At 44.6% G+C, this 25,448-nt stretch overlaps 1 protein-coding gene across 1 annotated transcript; it reads left to right on the plus strand.

Annotated features, from left to right (window-relative positions):
- Window positions 1-17,955: 17,955 nt before the first annotated feature.
- Window positions 17,956-21,732, plus strand: KRT18 (keratin 18). The gene is made up of 7 exons (XM_043447248.1): window positions 17,956-18,577; window positions 19,383-19,465; window positions 19,748-19,904; window positions 20,451-20,615; window positions 20,720-20,845; window positions 21,032-21,255; window positions 21,551-21,732. Exons 1-7 carry the CDS (start codon window positions 18,164-18,166, stop codon window positions 21,669-21,671), a joined length of 1,290 nt encoding a protein of 429 aa, XP_043303183.1. The 5' UTR covers window positions 17,956-18,163; the 3' UTR covers window positions 21,672-21,732.
- The last annotated feature ends 3,716 nt before the right edge of the window (window positions 21,733-25,448 follow it).

Here is a 25,448-nt window from a genome sequence, read left to right on the forward strand (position 1 = left end):
CCTCCTTCCTTGAGCCTTCTCTCTGAAGACCAGAGACAGACAGACAGACAGACATCTGAACCAAGGGGAGCTCTTGGCCTCTGTGCTGAGGCAAAGAGGTAACGGGGAGCTGGCAGGTACTGGGAAAGGGCAGAGGGGGGGTATCAGTCAAGGAAGGCTTCCAAGCCCCCATATAAGGAGGAGGGTGATCCAGGCTAAGGAAAAAGCAGTGTCTTCTTAGCTAACGTGAGGCCAGATGCACCATCCCTTTCCTCTGCTAGTCATCAGAATCATAAACTCTTGGTGCCCAAGGGGACCTCCATGGCTGCCACCACCATCCATAACAACATCCCCTTACCCGCTGTCTGTATCCATTCCCATCCTTTCCTCCCTCTGGGATATGGCCCTCGCTGTGTTCTAAGTCAGGCCCTTCAGCTGCACTCCGAACTCCACCCCTCAGAACCTCACTGCATCAACTGGCTTCTCTCTCTGGTCCTGCTCCTCTCACCTTCATCATAGGAGGAATTTTTTCCCCTCTATCTGTATCCCTGCTCAAGACCCTTCCTCCTTTAAAAAAGCAAAGAAGGGGACTTCCCTAGCAGTCCAGTGTTTAAGACACCACAGTTCCACTGAGGGGGCACAGGTGTAATCCCTGGTCAGGGAACTAAGATTTCACATGCCATGCAGACAAAAATAGAAGAGAAAAAAAAAAAAGTAAGGAAGAAGGGAAAGAGGGAAGGAGGGAGGGGAATTATCCTTGACCCCTCTCTTTGCTCTTCCTCCAAAAAAGAGGCCATATTCGTTCTCTATTTTCATCTCATCCTATCTACTCTGACCCCAGCCACCAGCCACAGAAGTTATTAAAGCCATCCATGATCAACTGAGAGCCAAATCTGGTAGACCATTTCAAGCTTTTTCTTATCTGACCTCCTGCAATATTAGAGTGGATACTCCCTCTGTTTTGAAAGATGATTTTCTTAACCTCCTGACATCTCCTTCTGAATTTCTTACTATCTCTCTGGCCACTTCTTTGCACTCCTGAATTCACTTTATCTACCCACCATTTGTATCTGTAGCCCTTTATCTTTTTTGTGGGCCATACCACAACAAACTGTGGAAAATTCTACAAGAGATGGGAATACCAGACCACCTGACCTGCCTCCTGAGAAATCTGTATGCAGGTCAAGAAGCAACAGTTAGAACTGGATATGGAACAACAGACTGGTTCCAAATAGGGAAAGGAGTATGTCAAGGCTGTATATTGTCACCCTGTTTATTTGACTTAAATGCAGAGTACATCATGTGAAATGCCAGACTGGATAAAGCATAAACTGGAATCAAGATTGCCAGTAGAAATATCAATAACCTCAGATACATAGATTACATCACCCTTATGGCAGAAAGTGAAGAAGAACTAAACAGTCTCTTGATGAAAGTAAAAGAGGAGAGTGAAAAAGCTGGCTTAAACCTCAACATTCAAAAAACAAAGATCATGGCATCCGGTCCCATCACTTCATGGCAAATAGATGGGGAAACAAGGAAACAGTAACAGATTTTATTTTGGGGGACTTCAAAATCACTGCAGATGGTGACTATAGCCATGAAATTAAAAGATGCTTGCTCCTTTGAAGAAAAGCTATGACCAACTTAGACAGCATATTAAAAAACAGAGACATTACTTTGCTGACAAAGGTCTGTCTAATCAAAGCTATGGTTTTTCCAGTAGTCATGTATGGATGTGAGAGTTGGACTATAAAGAAAGCTGGGTACTGAAGAACTGATGCTTTTGAACTTTGGTGTTGGAGAAGACTCTTGAGAGTCCCTTGGCCTGCAAGGAGGTCAAACCAGTAAATCCTAAAGGGAATCAGTCCTGAATATTCATTGGAAGGACTGATGCTGAAGCTGAAGCTCCAGTACTCTGGTCACTTGATGCAAAGAATGGACTCCTTGGGGAAGACCCTGATGATGGGAAAGGTTGAAGGCAGGAGGAAAAGGGGATGACAGAGGATGAGATGGTTGGATGGCATCATTGACTTGATGGATATGAGTTTGAGCAAGCTCTGGGAGTTGGTGATGGACAGGGAAGCCTGGAGTGCTGCAGTCCATGGGGTTACAAAGGGTTGGACACGACTGAGCAACTGAACTGAACTTAACTGCACACTTTTGAGACTCTAAAGTACAATCACAGATTGTCAGCATCTCCCATACAACTCAGTGGGCTCATGGGCTCAGGAAACCATCACAAAAGGCAGACTGAGAGCCTCAGCCTTGGATGTTAAGATCCCCAGGACGGTACCTCAACCTCCTTTGGCCAATCCCATCCATTCCCAAAGATGACAGCTCCTAGACCCACATCTCCGGACTCTCAGGAAAGTTTCAGACCCATATTCCTGATTGCCACCTGGATATCTCTCCCAAGTCCCAAAGTCAGTAGGTTCCCAAACTGAAGTCATTGCCTTAACACCATCCTCCTGGCCTTCCTTCCTTTCATAATCCTCGTCTGGTAGACAGCATTACTGCCTCCAAAGCAAGAAAATTGGGAGTAATCCAGAGATGGTACTCTATACATGCCTAATCTGGTTGTTATGAGACTAAATAATGTGATATGTGTAAAGCACATAGGATCATGCCTGGTACTTCATAGGTTCTCAGTAACTATTCATTATTATGGTTGCTATTCTTTCATCTTTTTTCCCCCTTATATCTAATTAGATACCAAGACCTGCCAGCTCTAACTTCTAAACTCCCCTTGAATCTATTTTCTACTCTGTTCTCCACTAATTCTCCCCTACTCTGGGCATTCATCATCACTTGCCTAGATGACGACAGTAATCTCCGGTCTTGTTCCTTCCTATTTTTCCAAATTATACAGCTAAAATGGTCTTGCCAAAATGCAATTCTGACCATGACACGTCCCTATTTAATCTTCATTGTCTTCCTAGACCCTAAAACAGTGGCCCCCAACCTTTGGTGCCTTCCTAGGGAACTTGTTATAAATAGAGGTTCAGACCCCAATCCTTTGCAGGCCTAGGGGATACCTTGGCACATGCATTCATAACACATTCCCTGATGTATCTGGTGTAAAATAAAATTAAGCAAAGAAGGAAAAATTCTACAAAGCCTGCAAGGTCCTCCTTGACTTGGCCCTCAGCAACCTTTCCCACTTTATCTTCTGCCTCTTCCTTCTATCCACTATAAAGTTGACTCCCCACATATTCGACAAATATTTTTTGAGCACCTAATAAACGCAGGCATTGAGGACACAAGGGTAAGCAAAATAGACATGGCCCCTGACCTTATAATTTAGTTGGAGAAAAAGATAGTAACATAATAATGACACTAATGAACATGTAAAAATTGAGGCTTCCCGGGTAAAAAATCCACCTGCCGATGCAAGAGACACAGGTTCAATCCCTGGTCCAGGAAGATCCCACATGTCATGGAGCAGCTAAGCCTGTCCGCCACATCACTGATTCTGTGCTCAAGAGCCCGGGAACTGGAACTACTGAGCCTCTACGCCCCAACTACTGAAGCCTGAACACCAAGAGCTCATGCTCTGCAACAAGAGAAGCAACTGCAATGAGAAGCCCCAGCAAGGCAGCGAAGAGTAGACCCCACTCTCTGCAACTGGAGAAAAGCCCTCACAGCAACAAAGACCCAGCAGAGCCAAAAGTAAATCAATAAAATTGTTTTTAAAATATAAATAAATACAAAGTAGGGAAAACCAGTCACTTAGGTAAAATGGACAAGATTTGACCCTAAGCTGACATGGTGATGGAGGGTGGGAAGCGTCAAGGATGACAACGCAGTTTTTGCCTTAGACACCTCTTTGGGTGGTGATACCATTCCATGAGAAGGGGAAAATTAGAAGAAAGTCACATGAATATCAGACAAAAAGGACTTCAAAACAAAGACTATATCTGGGATAAAGAAGGACATTATAGAATGACAAAGAGGCCAATTCATCAAGAAGCTACAGTGATCCTAAATGTGTATGCACTCAACAACAGAGTTTTAAAAAACATAAAAGAGAAATTGAAAGAACCGAAAGGAGAAGTAGATACATCCAAAATTATACTCGGAGGCTTCAATATTCCTTTCTCAGTAATTAATAAGATAAACAGAAAATCAGTAAAGACTCAAAAAACATCATCAACTAATGTGATCTAATTGATACATAAAAAATTTCACCCAACTACAGCAGAATGTATTTTTTTTTCAAGTGAACATTTACAAGAATAGCTCATATTTTGGGTCAAAAAAGAAACAGATCTCAACAAATTTAAAAGAAATGAAATCATAAAATCTATGTTCTCTTACCATAAGAGGCTTAAAAAAAGAAATTTATAGCAGAGTATATCTGGAAAATCTCAAAATATTTGTGAATTAAGCTACATATTTATAAATAATCCATGGTTAAAACAACTCACAAGGAAATTTAGAAAATACTTTAAATTAGTTAAACATTTTGGGACACAGATAAAGCAGTGCCTAGAGGGAAATTTATAGCATTAAATACTTACTTTTTTTTTAAACCCTTGAAATAAAAACCTAAGCCTCCAAATTAAGAAACTGGAAAAGAAAGCAAATTAAAACCAAAGCAAGAAGCAAGCAGAAGGCAGCAAATAATAAATTTAAGAGCAGAAATCAATGACCTTAAAAATAGAAAAACAGTAGAAGAAACCAGTGACACCAAAAGCTGATTCTTTGGAAAATGAAAACTATTGGTAAAACTCATCTACCAGGGAAAGAAAAAAAGAGAGACAAGACATAAACTACCAATATCAGCAATGAAAGAGGGGATTACAGCTCCTGTAGATGTTAAGAGGATAATAAGGGAATATTGCTGCCTATAAACTGGACAACTTAGATGAAGTGAACTAATTCCTTTAAAAATGTAAAATACCGAAGAGCATACAAAAGAATTAGAAAACCTAAATAGTTCTATATCTATTTAACAAATTAAATTCTTAATTAAAAACCTTCCACAAAGAAAAGTCTGGACTCAGATTGCTTAATTAATGAATTCTACCAAACTTTTAAAGAAGAAATATTATCAATTCTACACAATTCTTTCAGAAAACAGAAGAGGAGGAACCTGTTCCTAACTCATTTTATAAAGTCAGCTTTACTCTGATACCAATGCCAGACAAAAACATTGCAAGAAAAGAATAGATCAATATCCTCCAGGAACATTAATGCAAAATCTTTTCCAAAATATTAACAAATCAAATCCAGCAACAAATAAGAAGAACTATACATTGTAATCAAATCCCAGATACAGAAGGTGGGCCAAATATTTAAAATCGATGTAATTTATTTTACTGATAGACTAAATAAGAAAAATTATATGTCCATCTCAATCAATGCAGAAAAGCATTTAACAAAGTTCAATATTCATTTATGATTAAGAAATCTCAGCAAAAATGACCTTCATCAGATGATCTGATGAAGAGCATCTACAAAAAAGCATGGCTAACATCACTTTTAATACTGAAAGAATTAATGCTCTCCTCATAAGATCAGGAACAAAGCAAAGGGCCTAGACTAGTAAAAACAGTTTTGAAAAAGAAGAAGAAAGTTGGAGAATTCGTGCTACCTGATTTCAAGACTTACCATGAAGCTACAGTAATCAAGACAGTGGGGTATCAGCATAAGTATAGATATATACATCAAAGGAGTTCAGAAATAGACTCACACAATGGACACAGTGGTATCAAGGTAGATCATTGCAGAAAAGATAGTCTTTTCAACAAATACTGCTGGAACAATTGGACATCCTCGTGTCAAAAAAAAAAAAAAATTAACCTCAACCCAATTGCTCTGCTTGTCAGTGACACGAATCAACTCAAAACAAAAAACCTAAAAATATAAAACTTCTAGAAGAAAACATAAGAAAAACCTTAGTGATCTCAGGTTAGATAAAGATTTCTTAGGACACAAAAAAACATAAACCATTAAAGGAAAATCTGGCAATGTAATTTTACCAAAATTGAAAACTTCACCTATTGTGATGACACTAAGAAAATACAAAAACAAGCCACAGATTGGGAGAAACTGTTTGCCAAACACATTAACTTAAGTGAATCTTAGGCCAAAATATAAAATTTAAAGTCACAAATTTTCTAGAATAAACAGAAAAAAAATCTTTGTGACTTTCAGATAAGCAAAGATTTCTCAAATACAGCACCAGAGCATAATCCTTTAAGGTAAAAACTTGATAAACTGGACTTCTTCAAAATTAATTAATAGCTTCTCCAAAAGAGAAACCATGAAGAATATAGAATTACAAACACAAAAGGAGAAAATAGTTGTAAATCACATATATGATGAACTTAAATCTAGATATATTTTTTAATCTCAAAAATAAATAATAAAAGACAACCCAATATTTTTTAATATTTTATTGAAGTGCAATTGATTTACAATGTTGTGCCAGTCTCTTCTGTACACAAAGTGACTCAGTTATACACATACAGACATGTTTTTTTAAAATACATTTTCCATTATGGTTTATGAAAGTGAAGTGAAAGTCACTCAGTTGTGTCCAACTCTTTGCAACCCCATGGACTGTGTCCATGGAATTCTCCAGGCCAGAATATTGGAGTGGGTAGCCTTTCCCTTCTCCAGGAGATCTTCCCAACCCAGGGATCCAACACAGATCTCCTGCATTGCAGGCAGATTCTTTACCAACTGAGCTATCAGGGAAGCCCATGGTTTATCGAGGGAGACTGAAAATAGTTCCCTGTGCTACACAATAGGACCTTGTTATTTATCCATCCTATATATAATAGTTTACATCTGCTAATCCCACATATCTAGTCCTTCCCGCCCCTGACTCTCACCCCCTTGGCAACCAGAAGTCTGTGAGTTTGTTTCTATTTCATAGATTCTTTTGTGCCGATTTTAGATTCCACATGTAAGTTTATCATATGGTATTTGTCTCTTTCTGACCTACTTCACTGAGTGTGATAATCTCTAGTTGCCTCCACATTGCTGCAAATGGCATTATTTTGTTTTTTTTTTTTATAACTGAGTAGTATTCCATCATATATATGTATTACATCTTCTTTATCCATTTATCTATTGCTGGATATTTGTTTCTATGTTTTGGCTATTGTGAATAGCACTGCTATGAACATAGGTGTGCATGTGTCTTTGAATTATAGTTTTGTCTGGGCGTAAACCCAGGAGGGGGATCACTGGATCATATGGTAATTCTATTTTTAGTTTTCTTAGGAACCTCCACACTGTTGTCCATAGTGGCTACACCAACTTATATTTCCACCAAGAATGTAGGAGGATTCCCTTTTCTCCACACCTTCTCCAGAAGCATTTGTTATTTGTAGACTTTATATTTATTTTTATATTTTTCAATAATTTTATTTATTTATTTAATGGCTGCTGGGTCTTTTTATTATGCGGTTTATTTAATGGCATGCTGGGTCTTCATGGCTCCACGGGCTTTTCCCTAGTTGCAGCAAGCAGGGGCTACTCTCTAGTTGTGGTGCGAGGGCTTCTCATTGCGGTGGCTTCTCTTGTGGAGCATGGGCTCCAGGACATAGGAGGCCTTCAGTAGTTGCAGTTCCCAGACTCTAAAGCACAGGCTCAATAGCTATGGCGCATGGGCTTAGTTGCTCTGTGGCATGTGGGATCTTCCCAAATCAGGGATCGAACTCATGTCTTCAGCATTGGCAGGTGAATTCTTTACCACTGAGCCACTAGGGAAACCTTGTAGACTTTTTTAAGATGGCCATTCTGACCAGCATAAGGAATTACCTCATTGCAGTTTTAATTTGCATTTCTCTAGTAATTAATGATGTTGAGCATTTTTTCATGTGTCTACCGGCCATTTGTATTTCTTCTTTGGAGAAATGTCTGTTAAGGTCTTCTGTCCAGTTTTTGATTGAGTTGTTTGGGTCTTTTATTGTTGACTTGTATGAGCTATTTGTGTATTTTGGAGATTAAGCCAAATCTTTTGCACAGACACCTCTTCAGAGAGGTATAGGTGGCAACAAAGGTGCATAAAAAAGATGCTCAACACCATTAGTCATTACGAAAATACAAATTAAAGCTACCATGAGATATTACTATGCACCCACCACAAAGAAAACTATAATTTAAAAAACAGATAAACAGAACATTCCTGGTGATGGTCCAGTGGCTAAGACTCTGTGTTTCCAATCCCAATGCAGGAAACACAGGTTTGATCCCTGGTCAGGGAAGATACCACATGCCACATGGCACAGCAAAAAAAAGAAAGTAAAAATAATAATAATAATAATAGGACTTCCCTGGTGGCCCAGTGATTAAGAAGCCACGTGCGAGTGCAGGGGACACGGGTTTGATCCCTGGCTGAGGACAATTCCACATGCTGTGGAGCAACGAAGCCTGTGTGCCGTAACTACTGAGCCCATGCCCCGCAACTACTGAGCCTGTGTTCTGATGCCCGTTCTCCACACAGGGGAGTAGCCCCCACTTGTCACAACTAGAGAAATCTGAGTGCAGCGATACAGACCCAGAGCAGCCAAAAATAAGTAGATAATGAAAACCTTTCTAAAAAAGAAAGAACATTGATGAGAAATTATCACCAGGGAAGGTTAATTTTTTTAAAAGAAAAGAAAAAGAAGATAATAAAAAGAGCTGGTGAGGGTGCACAGCAATTGGAACTCTCATACATTACTAGTGGCAATGCAAAATGGCACAACCACTTTAGAAAATAGTTTGAACACAATATTGTAAATTGACTATACTTCAATTGAAAAAAGAGTTTGGCAGTTTCTTATAAAGTTAAACATATACTTATCATACAACCCACCATCCCATTCCTATCATACAACCCACCATCCCATTTCTCTTATCCAAGAGAAATGAAAACATAAATCCACACAAGGAACTGTACACAAATATTTATAACAGCTTTATTCATAAGTACTAAAAACTCGAGACAACTCAAATATCCATGTACTGGTGAATGAATAAACAAGTTGTGCACTTCCACAAAATGGAATACTACACAGCAATATTCCCTGGTGGCTCAGTGGTAAAGATTCTGCCTGACAATGCAGGAGACACGGGTTCAATCCCTGGGTCGGGAAGATCTCCTGGAGTAGGATACGGCAATCCATTCCAGTATTCTTGCCTGGAACATCCCATGGACAGAGAAGCCTGGTGGGCTATGTGTCCACAGGATCGCAAAAAGAATCAGACACAACTTATCAACTAAACAACAAATACAGCAATAAAAAGGAACAAGCTACTGATACACACAATAACATGGATGAAATGCAAAAGCATCATGCTAAGTGAACGATATAAGAGACAAAGGGTGACATATTGTGTGACTCAATTTACATGGCATTCTGAAAAAGGAAAAATGATGGGAGCAGACTGATGGCTGCCGGAGTTGGGGGTGGGTGAGGGAGACTGACTATGAAAGAGTACAATGGGCCTTTTTGAGGTGATTAAAACTTTTATATCTTGATTTATGGTGGCAGATCTATAACTGTATTATTTGTCAAAACCCATCAAACTATATCCCCAAAAGAGTGAATATTATTGTATGCAGATTGTACCTCAATAAATCTGAATTTTTCAATTTATTTATTTTTTAATTGAAGGATAATTGCTCTACAGAATTTTGTTGTTTCCCGTCAAACCTCAACGTGAATCAGCCATAGGTGTACATATAATCGCCTCCCTTTTGAACTCCCTCCCATCTCCCTCCCCATCCCACCTCTCTGTGTTGATACAGAGTCCCTGTTTGAGTTTCCTGAGCCAGGCAGAAAATTCCCTGTTGGCTATCTATTTTACACATGGTAAGGTAAGTTTCCATGTTACTCTTTCCATACATCTCACCCTCTCCTACCCTCTCCCCATGTCCATATGTCTATTCTCTATGTCTGTTTCTCCATTGTTGCCCTGTAAATAAATTCTTCGGTGCCATTTTTCTAGATTCCATATATATGCGTTAGAATATGATATTTATCTTTCTCTTTCTGACTTCCTTCACTCTGTATAATAAGTTCTAAGTTCATCCACCTCATTAGAACTGACTCAAATGCGTTCCTTTTTTTTTTTTTTTTAATTTTATTTATTTATTTTGGCTACTCTGGGTCTTTTTTTTTTTTTTTTTAGTTGGAGGCTAATTACTTCACAACATTTCAGTGGGTTTTGTCATACATTGATATGAATCAGCCATAGAGTTACACGTATTCCCCATCCCGATCCCCCCTCCCACCTCCCTCTCCACACGATTCCTCTGGGTCTTCCCAGTGCACCAGGCCCGAGCACTTGTCTCATGCATCCCACCTGGGCTGGTGATCTGTTTCACCATAGATAATACACATGCTGTTCTTTCGAAACATCCCACCCTCACCTTCTGCCACAGAGTTCAAAAGTCTGTTCTGTACTTCTGTGTCTCTTTTTCTGTTTTGCATATAGGGTTATTGTTACCATCTTTCTAAATTCCATATATATGTGTTAGTATGCTGTAATGTTCTTTATCTTTCTGGCTTACTTCACTCTGTATAATGGGCTCCAGTTTCATCCATCTCATTAGAACTGATTCAAATGAATTCTTTTTAATGGCTGAGTAATATTCCATGGTGTATATGTACCAGAGCTTCCTTATCCATTCATCTGTCAATGGACATCTACGTTGCTTCCATGTTCTAGCTATTGTAAATAGTGCTGCAATGAACAATGGGATACATGTGTCTTTTTCAATTTTGGTTTCCTCAGGGTATATGCCTAGGAGTGGGATCGCTGGGTCATATGGTGGTTTTATTCCTGAATTTTTTTAAAGAAAGAAAAAAAAAACAGATGCCTTAGATCTAATAGTTTTAAGATTTCTTTGGAAATTCCAGTGTGTAGGATGCCATGCTTTTATTATCGAGGGCATGGGTTCAAATCCCGGTCTAGGAGCTAAGATCCTACAAGCTTCCAGGTGAGGCCAAAAATAAAAAAGTAAAAACATGAAAAAAGATTTATAAGAAATCTCCAACTGGCTACAATACCCAGTGATGTTCAGGAGATACAGATCTGAAACTCAGAGGAGGGGACTCTGTTGGATACTGTAACAGGTCACAGAGCTGGTTGTTTTATCTGGAAAGAATTCTCCTTGACCCCCTTGTTTCTCTAGCAAGTTCCTGTTCATTTTTTGAAGTTCAGTGCATTCCCTACTACATGAGGTTCTCCATGATCCCAATCCTTCAACACATAACATGTGACCTCTGTAAGAGCAACAACCTCATCTGACTTTTCTTGGCTGTACCTCCAGAGCCTAGAACATGGCTGGCACAAAACTGCTGCCTTAGAAATTGTTAATGAATGGATGAATTATTCCATCCTCTGATATTACTTTAGGATGTTTCATAGCACCTATCACACTGTATTTTTTTTTTGGTCCAGTTATCTGTCCCCTCTAATAGTCTTCTCCTTGATTATTGTTGTTAATTCTTATTTATCTCTGTATCCCCAGCTCACTGTGGAACTGAACCAAACTGAGAGACTTGAACCTCTGTGCTGATCACTTTTCCAGGAGAAGGAGGCAGAGGAGCACCTGTGATGCTCCAGGCCCTACCAGGCTCATTTAAATCCTGCAACACCAGATGAGGAAACTGTTACACGGAGAAGTTCACTGGCTTGGGCACTGACTTGAACAAAGTCATTCAGCAGGCAAACAACAGAACTAGAACATTAGATCTGTTTGACTCTAAAATGTATGCTTTTTTTCCTATCCTTTCTTTTCCTTAAGATGCTTAACTCAGTGATTTTCAGAACCTTTGGCCACGCTAGAATGATATCATCTGCTCTAACCTCAAACTCTGACAATCTCCTCTCTGACATGCCACATCGCATGCTCCTTTGTTTTCCAGACAGCTGCTGCCATCCATCATGTCAGCTCCCAAGTCCTAAACTCCTTTCCCTCTGAGGTCTTCTTTGCCTTAGCTTTCCCACTCAACCCACCCCAAGAGTCTATTTCAACAATGTGGTAAGCCTAGATTCCCTTGCTTCTGAGTTTCCACCACTCCCTCCCTCTCTCAGCAAGATATTCCCCGAGGATACAGATTCTTATGTGGCTGACCTCATCATAGCCATGTTATGTGACCTTCGCTGGGATTTCAAAACCATTCACATAACCTAGTGTACCACATGCATGTAGATATAGACTCCTTTTGTCTCTGTCCTCCACTTCGCATTGGTAGGGAGGCAGAAACATGTAGAGGTTATATATGAAAAACCCCAGGTCTGCCACCTACTAGTACTAGCACTCTTCAGGGTTCAGCTGAAATGTCGCTTCCTCCAGCCTCTTAGGCACAGCACCAACCTCACTCCATTGTTATCTCTTGTTTAATTGTTGATCGGCCTGGCTAAACAGTACCAAGTACCATCCTGAGGACACCTTTCATCAACCTTGCTACTTACAACAAGATATCACCCCATTTTCTCCTTTCCATCCCTGACAAACTTAGTTGAACCCAGTCTCCTACACTGCAGGCGGATTCTTTACTGTTTAAAGATACACACACAGGGGGCTTCCCTGGTGGCTCAGTGGTAAAGCATCTGCCTGCCAATGCACGGGACACAGGTTCGATCCCCGGTCGGGAAACATTCCACGTACTGCTGGACAACTAAGCCCATGTGCCACAACTACTGAGCCTGTGCTCTGCAACAAAAAAGCCACTGCAATGAGAAGCCCACGAACTACAACTAGAGAAAGCCCATGCAGCAAGGAAGACCCAGCACAGCCAATAATAAATAAAACTATTTTTAAAAAAGATACACACAGAGAGCTTCCATGGTGGCTCGGATGGTAGAGAATCTGTCTGCAATGCAGGAGACCTAGGTTGGATCCCTGAGTTGGGAATATCTCCAGGAGAAGGAAATGGCATCCCACTCCAATAGTCTTGCCTGGGAAATCCCATTGACAGAGGAGCCTGGAGGGCTAGAGTCTATGGGATTGATGGGGTCACAAAAGAGTTGGACATGACTTAGAGACTAAATAGCTAAACAAACAAAATCTACACACACACACACATCGTATATACATATATGTATATATACAAAAAAAGTTTGTATATACATACATATATATGTTTATGTACATACATACATTTTTTTTGGCAATGCCACTCAACCACTCAGTCCAGGATTTTAGCTCTCCGACCAGGACTTGAACCTGGACCCCAGAAGTGGAAGCTCAAAGTCCTAACCCCTGGACCACCAGGGAATTACCCCAAACTTCTTAAAAAGTAGTTTACATTCTGCTTCCACTTAGCACTAACCACTTGCACCTTGTCCATTCAACATCTGCCTCTGGTCTCCAATCGCTTTATCGGAAGCGCTGTGCTTGTCCTCAGCCCCCTTGATCTTTGTGTGTGTCTGCCCCTCCTAAAAATTTCTTCTCTTCGGCTTTCATGACAGCCCTCTCCCCTGGTCTCTTTTGGGAGCTGGGAGGCATCTGGACCTCCTCTCCTTTCTCCTCTGTCTCTTCCTCCTCTTCTTGCCTTAGGTCCCTTTGTGCAGACTCTGCCCACTTTTTTTTATCTGATCCACACCAGGGTTTTCCCCAAATCCCCAAGGGGGGGTGGCTTCAGACAGGGCTACCACATCTGCCTGTGCAAGTCGGTCAGTGCACAAGGGCACCAGGCCAAAGAGACAAGAAGGCTGACTTCCTCCAGTTTCTGCAAAGGCCCTGAGGGCTAGCCTTGGCTCCACAAGCTGCATTCCATACCCCATGCCTTACTCAACCTGTAGTCTTGCTTGTCTAACTGCTCACAGGACAGTTTCCCCAGACATTGCTGGTAGATCTGCCAGGTTCAAAGCCAAAGCAAGAGAGGCTGATAGAGATGTGGATGTCGATGAGGTGAGTTTGAAATGGGTTCTCAGACACTCTACTTTTTCATTTCATCCCTTTTCCATAGACTCAGTTTTAGTCACCCCTGCCCCGTGCTCAAGATGAAAGTAAAAGAAATAGTGATGAGCAGGGAGCAGAAGGCTAGAACGTAGTGAGAGTAAAATAAAGGGTCTGGGAAGAGAAGGAATAAATGCGGGCAAACCAGACAAGAAAGGAAACTTACTAGCTTATTCTGCTGTCAAAGCTCTTCCAGGCAGACTGTCACATTTGATCCTCAAGAAAACTCTAGTTGTAGATATAACTACTATCCTTATTCTACAACTGAGGAGACCAAAGCAGGTAAATTTGCCCAAGCTCACCCAGCCAGCAGTAGAACCCTGAGCCCAGGTCTTTGGGCGCCAAGTGCCACATTCTATGACCCATCACCTCTTGGCAGACTGAAAAGAGGTGATGGGCTGGGGGATGGCATTGAGGTACCTGGAGAGTGACCAGGAGCACCAGGGTCAGAAGTAGGGAAGGGGAAGAGGTTATAAGAATAGGAGAGGCCACACCTGCCCTCATAGGTGAGAGCTGCCTTTGTCAGAGGAGACCGCAGGGGACCCCAGGGAGCTGAGGGGACTCCAGAAGGGTCCGATTTCTCTGAGATTTATCACTGGAGATTCCTGGACAGTTAAATGCTTCTCAGAGCTGACCTTTATCCCTGGAAAATAAGCCAGGATACAAATCCAACTGAAGCAATGATATAAAAGTACCAGAGCCTTCTTTGACCTTCCAAACCCTGGGGACAGGGCCTGGACAGAACCCTCAGAAGCCCTCTTCCACTGACACTGGATAGGCAGGTCCAGGGCCTCCACGGGGGGCAGGGACACTTTCAAAGAAATTCCCAAAAGTCATGAGGGATTCTCATGGGTTCCTGCTCGCAATCCAGTTGCCATCCCCATCATCCCACCAGCCTCCACCCTGACTCCCCCACCTCTCCTAGAACCCCCTTTTCATTAACAGTTTGGATCAAAGTTATTTATGGAGCTTCCCTTACATGCCAGGAATTCTCACACAGACCCAGACTCTTTTCCCTCGGGTTTCACTCCCGCTCTCCCTCTGTCTGTTCTCCTCCTCTCAGGCTTTGCCCCTGACTCAGGACCCCTTGCAGTCCTCCTGTGGGCAGCCTGCAAACTAAGCTTCCACTGAGGGGAGCTGAAGGGAGCCTCCCAGGCCAACTCCTCACCCGCCTCACTGCCCCCTACTGTCCCTGCAAGGACCTCTCACTGCCTGCAACACACACACTTTTGGAAATCCTTTCTGGAGTCATTCTCTATCTTTCAGTTGTTGGAGAAGATGAGGAGAATCAGATACGTGCCCAACCCTCACCCCACCCCAAAACTCCCCGCTATAGACCCCCACACTCACATTTCAGTTCCTTTTCTAAACAATCACCTCCTCGGGGTTGGGTACAAATTTATAGCCTAAATGATAAAGCAAAGCCTAAGGGGCTCCAGGCCCTCATGATCCCCCAATCCCTTAATCCCCCCACTATCTAGTTCTCCCAGGGCTGTGGCTCCCACTCTCCCTGGGAGAGTGTGGGGAGGGGGAGGAAAGAGCTGACCCCTCCTTATCAGGGTCATCTCAGACTTTACTGAGGAATTAAACCTGTCTCTCAGGTTCCCAGCTCCCCAGCAACCCCTCAGCAGGACACCGGAACCCAGAGCAGGATGGGGGTGGGGGCCATTTTCCCTCCTTCAGGACCCCGCCTCAGCCAAGTCTCTTTACTCAGCTAGCCTTCTCTTCAATGTCTTTGTTCCAGCCTCTCTCACCAGGGCCCCTCCTGCTCCCGATTGATTGGCCTCACAATCACCCATCCCCCTTTCCACCTGGCCTCCCACCCCCAACTCAGAGCCTCAGTGCTGAGAACCAGGGTGCTCAAAAATGCCCCCTCCCCAGCTCTCCCAGAGACACTCAGATAAAACCGAAAAGGCTCTGAACCACAGAGGAATCTAGATGTGGTGGAAAAGGGCAGGCTAGTGCTGGAAACCTGAGGTCGGTATCTGCCCCAGTGCTGCAAGAGGTTAGGAATGTGGTCACTAACATCAGCTACGGGAGATAAGACCTGGCTGGCAGCAATCCTCCCCACCCCCAGACAGCGCCTCCCTCCCCAGGTCCCAAAATGTCCCAGGCTGTTGGAGTCAGGTAGCAGTCAGAGAATGATCTGGAAAGAGCTTAGATAAGAATCCTTAGATCTGAATCTGATCCCTGTTGGAATTCAAAGTACCCCAGGGGTCTTAAGTGACTTAGAAAGAGTCCTTATATCCTGGAGACATCTGCCCTTTTGGAGATTTACCCCACAGTAAGTAATCAGCATTTGTTCAGTGAATAAGTGAGTGATAATTAACATAAGTATCCACTGCCATCCCAGGAGATAGACTGGTCACGCTTTCTTCTCCTTTTACAAGAGAAGAAACTGAAGTGCCTAGTCAAGTGACTTCCCCAAGGTCACACAGCTGGCAATGTACCCAAATTGGCTGACTTCCAGTCAAGCAAAAACAGCAAAGGCAATACATCATATATGTAATCTGTATACCTTATTGTACAATTCTGCACAACAAGACAATTCTGGAACCTCGTGGGAGAATGTGAAGGTGAAAGCAGGAGAAACCCCTTTGACTGGCTGGGACTTCTAAGCTCCCAGAAATCTTCCAGGCAAACCTAGGTCATTCATTTGTATGCAAATTTGCATCTCATTTGCCTCTTGGCCTTCAGCAGACCCTAATCCTCCCCGGACCATTTCCTATTCTGACCTCCCCTGGCCAGCTCCCACTGGGTGCGGGGCGCTGGGTGGGGGGCCTCTCCCCAACAGAAGATGCCAGGACTGGGATGATCCAGGACCAAGTCCCTTTTTTGAGCTGTGCCTGCCTGGTCCACTGACCTAGTTATTCCTGGGACCCCTTCTCTTCCCAGGCATCCTTTCCTGTCTGCCCCCTTCTCTTCAGTTCAGCTGGCAGCTCGATAAGAATCGATAGGTCCACTCCAGAGCAAAGAGTACAGACCGGCGTGTAATGCCAGGCCCTGCCAGACAAACGAGCTGCCAGTGGTGACAGACTGGAAGGCCCAGTACCTCAGGATTCCTCCAGCTCATTCAGCAGGGGATCACCGTCCAGGTTTTGAGGTGAAGGGGAAAGGGGGTACTTCCCTATCTCCATCGTCTCACCCATGTCCTGACATAAGCTTCCTGGAGGAGGCAGCTCCCTGGAGACAGGCATGGGATTCAGAGAGCCTTTGGAGGAGAAGCAGAAGGCCTGCAGAAAAGTCCTCGTAAGTGGGAAGAGACAGCTGGCCACCAGGGCTGAGTCTCAGCTAGAATGTTTCTAGTTGTGCAAGTCTGTCCTCTCAGACAGTCTCCATGAGGGATTACTGGTCTTTTCTCCCTGCTGCTGTCCCAGCAATTAGAACAGGGCCTGACACACAGTAGGTGCCTAACAAATATTTGATGAACTGCGAGTGCTCAGAAATTGTTTACCCAAGGGTGTGGGTAAGGCTGATACACAGGTGTGCTGAAGTGAGGACTCCAGCTGAGCCCACAAAGCACTCCCAGGAGACCAGGCCTTCATGGGAGTGAGCTGAGGCACAGGGGAGGCGAGGTTCAGGGTGAGTCTTCAGGAGTCTGACCCTAACTGGTGAGTGAGTGTGTCTGTGGGCAATGACAGCACACGTCTGAGTGTGTGCTAGTGAACAACGGGGAGGAGGGCTGAGAATAAATCAGCGGGACTTGAGGCTCAGGATGGCGTCTCTCTTCCTCTCCGCCAGCCCCCAACTTTTCTTCCCCAAGACTCCTGGGGCTTTGGGATTCCCCCAAGACTCCCCCTGCAGGCGAGAACTTGGCCTGCAGGCTGAGGACAAGGACACACACAACTCGACACTCATCCCCCAAATTCTCTACGATGCCAGTACCTCCTCCACCTGGGAGAGGGGGGTACAATAACGTCATTTCCTGCCCTGAAATCCCAGCTGCCAGAGTCAATTTCACCTTCTGCCCTTGGCTGGCCCGGTCCCATTCACTCACCCCCTCCCTGGGGGGTGGAGGGAGGCCTTGATGGGGCGGTGCAGAGGGGGCGGGGAAAGGCCGGGAGGGTGAGGAACCGAGGGCGCCAAGTCCCCGCGGTCCCACCTGTGACCCAGGCTTCCGCGGCGACTCTGATGGCGGGGGCGGGGCTTGCCGGGCCGGACCCCACCCCCCCATCCCTGGGAGCTATAACTTGAGTTGCGGACCTCACACACTCCACGGTCCAGCACCTGAGTCCTGGCCTCGCTCCTTCCTCGTGAACAAACATCATGAGCTTCAGCGCCCAATCCACCTTCTCCAACTACCGGTCCCTGGGCTCCGTGCAGTCGTCGGGCCACCGGGTCCGACCGGTCAGCAGCGCGGCCAGCGTCTATGCAGGCGCCGGGGGCTCGGGCTCCCGGATCTCCGTGTCCCGCTCCACCAGCGTCCGGGGCGGCTGGGGGTCCGGGAACCTGGGCGCCGGGATGGCCGGGGGTCTGGTGGGTGTAGGGGGCATCCAGGGCGAGAAGGAGACCATGCAAGACCTGAATGACCGCCTGGCCTCCTACCTGGAGAAGGTGAGGAGCCTGGAGGCTGATAACCGGAGACTGGAGAGCAAAATCCGGGAACACCTGGAGAAGAAGGGACCCCAGGTCAGAGACTGGGGGCATTACCTGAAGATCATCGAGGACCTGAGGGTTCAGGTGAGCGGGCACGGAGGGAGTGGCTCCCACTCCCAACCAGTGTGACCCTCCAGTTATCCACCCCCTTCTCTCTCCTCCCCCTACCCCAAGGATAGGAATTCTAGTGGGCGGGGGAGGGGGGGGGCGGGTGTATGCTATGCACTCCTTTCCCCTCCCTATCTCCACCCCGCCCCCAACTCCACCCGGCGGGGATTAGGCAAGTACCGGATTTCCATACACACCGCCTCCCCACCCCCGCTTCACGAAGACCCCGAGGGTGGGTGAATGGGCACGGGAGAGCTTCCCCAGGGGAGAGTGGGAAGAGGAGGGGAAGCTTCAGAGAGGAGTGGACAGCATGGAGGGAGGTGAAACAGGCCCACACAGAGGACCCAGACAGTCCGGCTTCTGGAGGGAAGACAGTTGGAGGGGTTAAGCGGATGTGGCTAAGGCTGAGTCATCCTGGAGTAAACAGGTGGCCTACCTGTGGGAGAGGCCAATGGGGCCGGCGCTGAGCAGGTGCACTAAAAAATAGCAGGAGAGAAGCTGGGAGAGGACTTTTTAGTAGCGCCTCACTTAGTAGACAGGCCAGCCAGCAGAGGCCTAGAAAGAGAGGCAGTGGGAGACTGGGAAAGCTGGGATTTGGGAGTCCAGGAAACGAAGGAACAGTATGAGGAGCACAAGTGGAAGGACCTAGGTATACAAGAAGAGCGTCTGGTTATTCCAGGGACCTGGAAGGTTTTTTCAGAGACACATAACACCCTCCACTCAGCCCACCTCATCACTTAACTCCTATTTATGGAGTAACCTCTGTTTACAATATCCCCAGATTTTTGCAAATTCTGTGGACAACGCCCGCATCGTTCTGCAGATTGACAATGCCCGTCTTGCTGCTGATGACTTCAGAGTCAAGTAAGGCTGGGGGGTTAGGAAGCTGGGGTCAAGGGATTTTGTTCAGTCGTGGGTGGAGCTGGGTGGATGAGAGTAAAGCACCATCTATTTATTCTTCATGTAACTCGGTGTGAAAAACTCTGCCCCCCAAGTGCCAGGAACGGTGTTCAGAGGATTAGTGCTTGATTCCTGACTCAGGTGGCTGGTGTGCAGTGGGCGTAAGGCTGCTTTTAGGAGGTGGCATGGGTTGAGAAGGTTTGGGACCAGAGGCAGGGCCCTTCTGATCACCTCCACTCCCCACAGGTATGAGACGGAGCTGGCCATGCGCCAGTCTGTGGAGAGTGACATACACGGGCTCCGCAAGGTCATCGATGACACCAATGTCACCCGGCTGCAGCTGGAGACTGAGATCGAGGCTCTCAAGGAGGAGCTGCTCTTCATGAAGAAGAACCATGAGGAGGCAAGCAGTGGCCCCTGGCCACCCAGGGGGTCAAGACAAGTCAGGGTTGGGGAGTAGATGGAGCAAGCCACGTACAAGAAGACTTACAGGGAAGTTGAGAACTATCAGCCTAAGCACTTCTTAATCAGACTGTTGCCATGCTTGGTGGTTCACCGGAATTAGACATGGTGAGGTCAAAAAGACCTGGGTGAGAGGATGAGATGAGGACCAAGGAGGAAACAAGTAGCAGTAGAGATGAGATGTTATAGAGGATGGTGAGGGAGGAAGGTACAAGGAGTAGTTCTGTAGATGGAGGAACAGGGTGAAGAAAGAAGAGAGAAACCACCACCTGTGAGCAACAGGCATGGGTGGTCAAAAGTGGGCATTTTACCCATATGGAATAGAAGCCCAGAACTGGCATTGCCCAGAGAGCAAAGTCAAAAGATTCCTCAGTTCTGTTCTCCCACTGATCCTGTAGGACTCCTGGAAGAGGCAGTCACAGATAAAGAGGCTTCCTGGAGCTCTGACCCTGAGACCCTCCTCAACATTTGTCCCTCTCTCTTTTAGGAAGTAAAGGGTCTACAAAACCAGATTGCCAACTCTGGGCTGACTGTGGAGTTAGATGCCCCCAAACCTCAGGACCTCAGCAAGATCATGGCAGACATCCGGGCCCAGTATGACGAGCTGGCTCAGAAGAACCGAGAGGAGCTGGACAAGTACTGGTCCCAGCAGGTACAAGAGAGAGTGATCGGTGCCAAGCTCGGCACAGAGGCATGAGGGTGCGGGAGGGAGGCTAATGGAGAAGGAGGAAGCTGAGGACCGTATCCACCCTGCAGATTGAGGAGAGCACCACAGTGGTCACCTCGCAGACTGCCGAGATAGGAGCTGCTGAGATGACCCTCACAGAGCTGAGGCGCACCGTCCAGTCCCTGGAGATCGACCTGGACTCCATGAGAAACCTGGTAAGAACCTTCAGTTCCTTTCACTGGGAACAGTTGTTTCTCCCGTTGCATTTCCCACTGCTCCTACCCACTAGCCTCGTGCCTGGCAAATAGCAGGCACTCAACAAAGTTTCAAAGAGGGCTGAAAGCTGCAGAGTCTCTCTCTCCACTTTGTCTCACCCCACCCTCTTCCCTGTGCCCCTGCAGAAGGCCAGCTTGGAGAACAGCCTGAGGGAAGTGGAGACCCGCTACGCCATGCAGATGGAGCAGCTCAACGGAGTCCTCCTGCACCTGGAGTCAGAGCTGGCCCAGACCCGGGCAGAGGGGCAACGCCAGACCCAGGAGTACGAGGCCCTGCTGAATGTCAAGGTCAAGCTGGAGGCTGAGATCAATACCTACCGCCGCCTGCTGGAAGATGGGGAGGATTTCAGGTGAGTGAGGCTCTCTTCCTACCCCTAGAAGCTAGGATCAAGCTACCACTTATCCCCAAGCCCGCATATGCCTGTTCATTGGCCCACTGAGCACTGGGCTGGCGCTCTGTGCAGGCCCCGAGAAGAGAATTGACCAATTCTCTCACCCCTAGCTGTTCTTAAGGCACAGGTGGAATTTGGCTTAAGCAGCTAAGGGGGAATTAGGAAATAAGGTCAGGCTTATTTTTCTTCACTTTCCTTGTTTCTCTTTTCTCTTCGGGGCTGTTTATAACTGGGGCTGTGTCTTCTGTTACAGCCTTGGCGATGCTCTGGACAGCAGCAACTCCAAGCAAACCATCCATAAGACCACCACCCTCCGGCTCGTGGATGGCAAAGTGGTGTCTGAGACCTCAGACACCAAAGTTCTGAGGCACTGAGGCAGCAGAAGCAGGATCCCCTGGGGAGCAGGGAGTCAATAAAAGTTGAGACGTTATTGCATATCACTTTGTGTCTTCCGTGTCTGTTTTCATACTATGAGAGTGCAAATGCCCTGATAGACCTGTCTCTCTGATCAGGCAGAAATCACCTCTAAGCTCAGGGGTTTCATATGAGTGGGGGTATGAGCAGAGGAAGCATCTGGGTTCCTGGAAACAGCTTCTCAGAGAAATAAGAGGGAGCTAATAGATGAGATGGGCCAAGGGCAGTGGGGAAAAGTGCAATAGAATTGTGAATCTAGAGACTTCCCTGGTAGTCCAGTGGCTAAGACTCTGGGCTTCCAGTTCAGGGGACCAGGGTTCAATCCCTGGTCTGGGAACTAGATCTCATATGCTGCAGCTAAGAGCCAGCACATTCAAATAAATATTTGTTAAAAAAAACAAACAAACAAAAAAAACCCTTGTGAATCTAAGGTTGAGAAAACTGGCGATCATAAAGTTCCCACCTGACAAGTGCTCCTTGGTACAAATCTGAGCCTGAGGAAGAAGTGGTGCCAAGGACAGATGTGTGTGTGTGTGTAAGTGGGTTTCTTGTAAATAACTGTGATAATTATAGTTAACTGCTACTATCGAAAGTTTGCTTCTTGCTTGGTCCTCTGCCAGGTTGTTTCATGATATGCTCAAGATCAACCCAGTGGAGTAGATACTATCCCATTTTCTTGTACTTCATAGAGACATTTTTTATTATTTTTATATTTTCTATTATGGCTTATTACAGGATATTGAATATAGTTCCCTGTGCTGTACAGTAGGACCTTATTTATCCATCCTATATATAATAGTTTACATCTGATAATTCCAAATTCCCAGTCCTCACCTCCTCCCTCGGCAACCACAAGTCTGATCTCTATGTCTGTGAGTCTTTCTGTTTTGTAGATAGGTTCATTTGTGCCATATTTTAGATTGCACACATAAGTGATGTGGTATTTGTCTTTCTCTTTCTGACTTATTTAATATGACCGCCCCGTTGCACAATTCTGTCCTTTTATTGGAAGTGTGTCATCTAGTAGTGAAAAAAAAGGATGGCTAAAACTAATCATGCCTTGATTGGAATGGTAATTTTTTTTTAATTAAACAGTATTTTTAAAATGTAAAAAATCCAAAAGGAAATAAGGAAAGAAAATTAAATATGACCCATTCCATTCCCCACAGTTAACCACTATAAAAGTTTCTTAAACTAGACATATGCAAGTACATTTTATTTTGTATATGTAGGATCATACTGTTCTGCACCTTGATTTCTTAAACTCTGTTTTCTTAATTTCACAGTGTATCTTGGATACCTTTCTGAATCAATATGTGTAGACCTACCTTTATTTTTTAACCCAGATAAGTGACTTTGGAATCTCTTCTACCTTCATTTGGAATCCATATGCATGTTCCGTTTACTAAAAAAACTGTTAGTCCAGGATTGGGGGAGAAAAAAAGTACAGAATTGCAATGATTATGCATTCTGTCACACATCCTGTTTTGGTGCCAATTTCAATTAATTTTTCCTACCCATTGTCCAGTTGAATGTTTATATCACATAAATCTGCTTTTAATCTGCAATATAGAGTAACTACTACAGTGTACAAATTCTTTCAAAAAATCAGAACCTTGCTCTGTATAAGGTTCAATCATGCTCCACAGACCAATTTGAGAAATGGTATTTAGATTTTTCTTGATCTTTGCCTTAGTAATTTGTCATCCATCTAGTTTGAGAAATATCATACAAAATATGATACCATTTTACATAAGACTTTTTATTGCATCTGTATAGGAGTGATGTTGGCATCATTATTTTAAAAGAATCCTCACTAATTTTCTCTCGGGTCTCAGCAATTAAAAAAAAAAAACTGTCATTTGATGGGAAAGGGGCTATTACATTTGATTTCACATCATATGTCTCATTATTTTTAACAGCTGCTTGGTATTTTAGTGTGTGGAGTATGAATTTACTTAACCCGGGTCTTCTAGCAATGAATGTCTTGGTCTCCAGTAGTTATGTTTTTGCAAAAATCCTGCAATTAATGTTGATTATTATGCAATTAATATCTAATTAATATATTGTATGTGAGCATATCTAGGAATTTATCTATAAATTCCTAAAACTGAGATGTTGGACTGCCATATTACCAAATATTAACATTTATGCAGTGCCTACTTTGTGCCGGGCCCTGTCAGCATATATGTGATAAACAAAGTGGGTATTGCCCCTACCTTTTGGGGCTCACAGCCTAATGATCAAAAGGATGTGCATTTTTATTTATTCTTTCAACAAATACTTACTGAGCACCTACCATGTACCAGCCTCTCTTCTAGGCACTAGGGATTTTCAGTAAACAAAATAGACAAAATATCTGTCCTCACGGAGTTTATATTCTGGTGACGGGAAACAGATACTAACTGCAATACAGCATGTTAGCAAGAAGCTAAGTGTTAAAGGCCAGACAGAGCAAGCCAGGAAGACTGTAGTCAGGAAAGGGCAAAGGTGATGGCCCCAGGATAATGAATCTGCAACCAAAACGGAAAACTGAGTTTACACTTAAGAAATACAGTGTGTTTATTCTGCAATCTCTAAAAATATGAAGGTCCTTGAAGAAAAGCTAAAGACAGTACTGTTGGAGCCCCTTTGTCCTTGAGAGGCCCAGAGGACAACAGCACCAGGACAGGCAGCCCCCGAGGGCGCAGGGAAGCCCCCAGAGGAAGGGACTGGGCATCTTTACCACAGCAGGCGCCCCGAGAGAAGATGACTCAGAGGGTGGGTGAAGTGAGCAAAGCAAGGGTCACTCTTCCTGAGTCACAAGGCGAGGTCATCTGGGAGCTTCTGCAGGTCACCCGGGTCCTTCAAAGCATCCTTCCTGAAAGCAAGGTGCCCTAGTGAGGTGTTTCTCACCCTTCTTTTTTTTTTTTTTAATTGTAAGTAATAAGCAGTAGATATAATTTTATTTCAAAGGCTTAAAATTGATAACAAATTTATAATAAATCAGTAATATTTGACTATTGCTTTTTCAATATGATAAAGACATTTAAAATGCTCCAGAATCCCACTACATAGATTGCCATTTGTGATATTAAAGAAAAAAGAAATTAGGGGAGGGGAGGGGAAAAAAAAAGAAAAAAGAAATTAATATATGATTTCTAAAAATCAAAGGAACAGGGTACTATTAGGTTGAGAAGCCTAGTTCTTCTACAAGAACTGTGACCCAGTGTGACTCTGGGGCCTCTCACCCTTCTTAAACCTACCTTCCCTGAATAAACATAACAATCACTTACCCGACTTCTTCTTTCCCAACCGCTATCATCCCCCCACTCCAATCTTTGCAGGAGTCTACAGGAAATGAAACCTTGGGGCAAGATGGTTGAGCTTTACGTTCTGAGATTTGTTATAGGAAGGCCATCGAGGTAGTAGTCTGGAGCGGTCCTTTCCACCATTTTCCAAATGTGTAAGTATGACATGGCAAGCGTTCCCTCTGACCACACAGGTGCCCCAGAAATCTGATGAGCCCCCCACAAAGTGTTCCACTGCCCTGGTGGGCCATCACTGGAATTCTGGGGGGGGGGGGCGCTGCACAGCATGTGGGGTCTGAGTTCCCGCATCAGGGGGTCAAACCTGTGCCCCTGCAGTAAAAGCACAGAGTCTTAACCTCTAGACCGCCAGGAAAGTCACCTCACTGAAATTTAGTCAAGAGGAATCTAGCTTTTTCAGGCCTCTAAAACAAAGAGACTTATGTGGGA

This window comes from Cervus canadensis, chromosome 25 (genome assembly GCF_019320065.1).
Source record: "Cervus canadensis isolate Bull #8, Minnesota chromosome 25, ASM1932006v1, whole genome shotgun sequence".
NCBI classification, from domain to species: domain Eukaryota; kingdom Metazoa; phylum Chordata; class Mammalia; order Artiodactyla; family Cervidae; genus Cervus; species Cervus canadensis.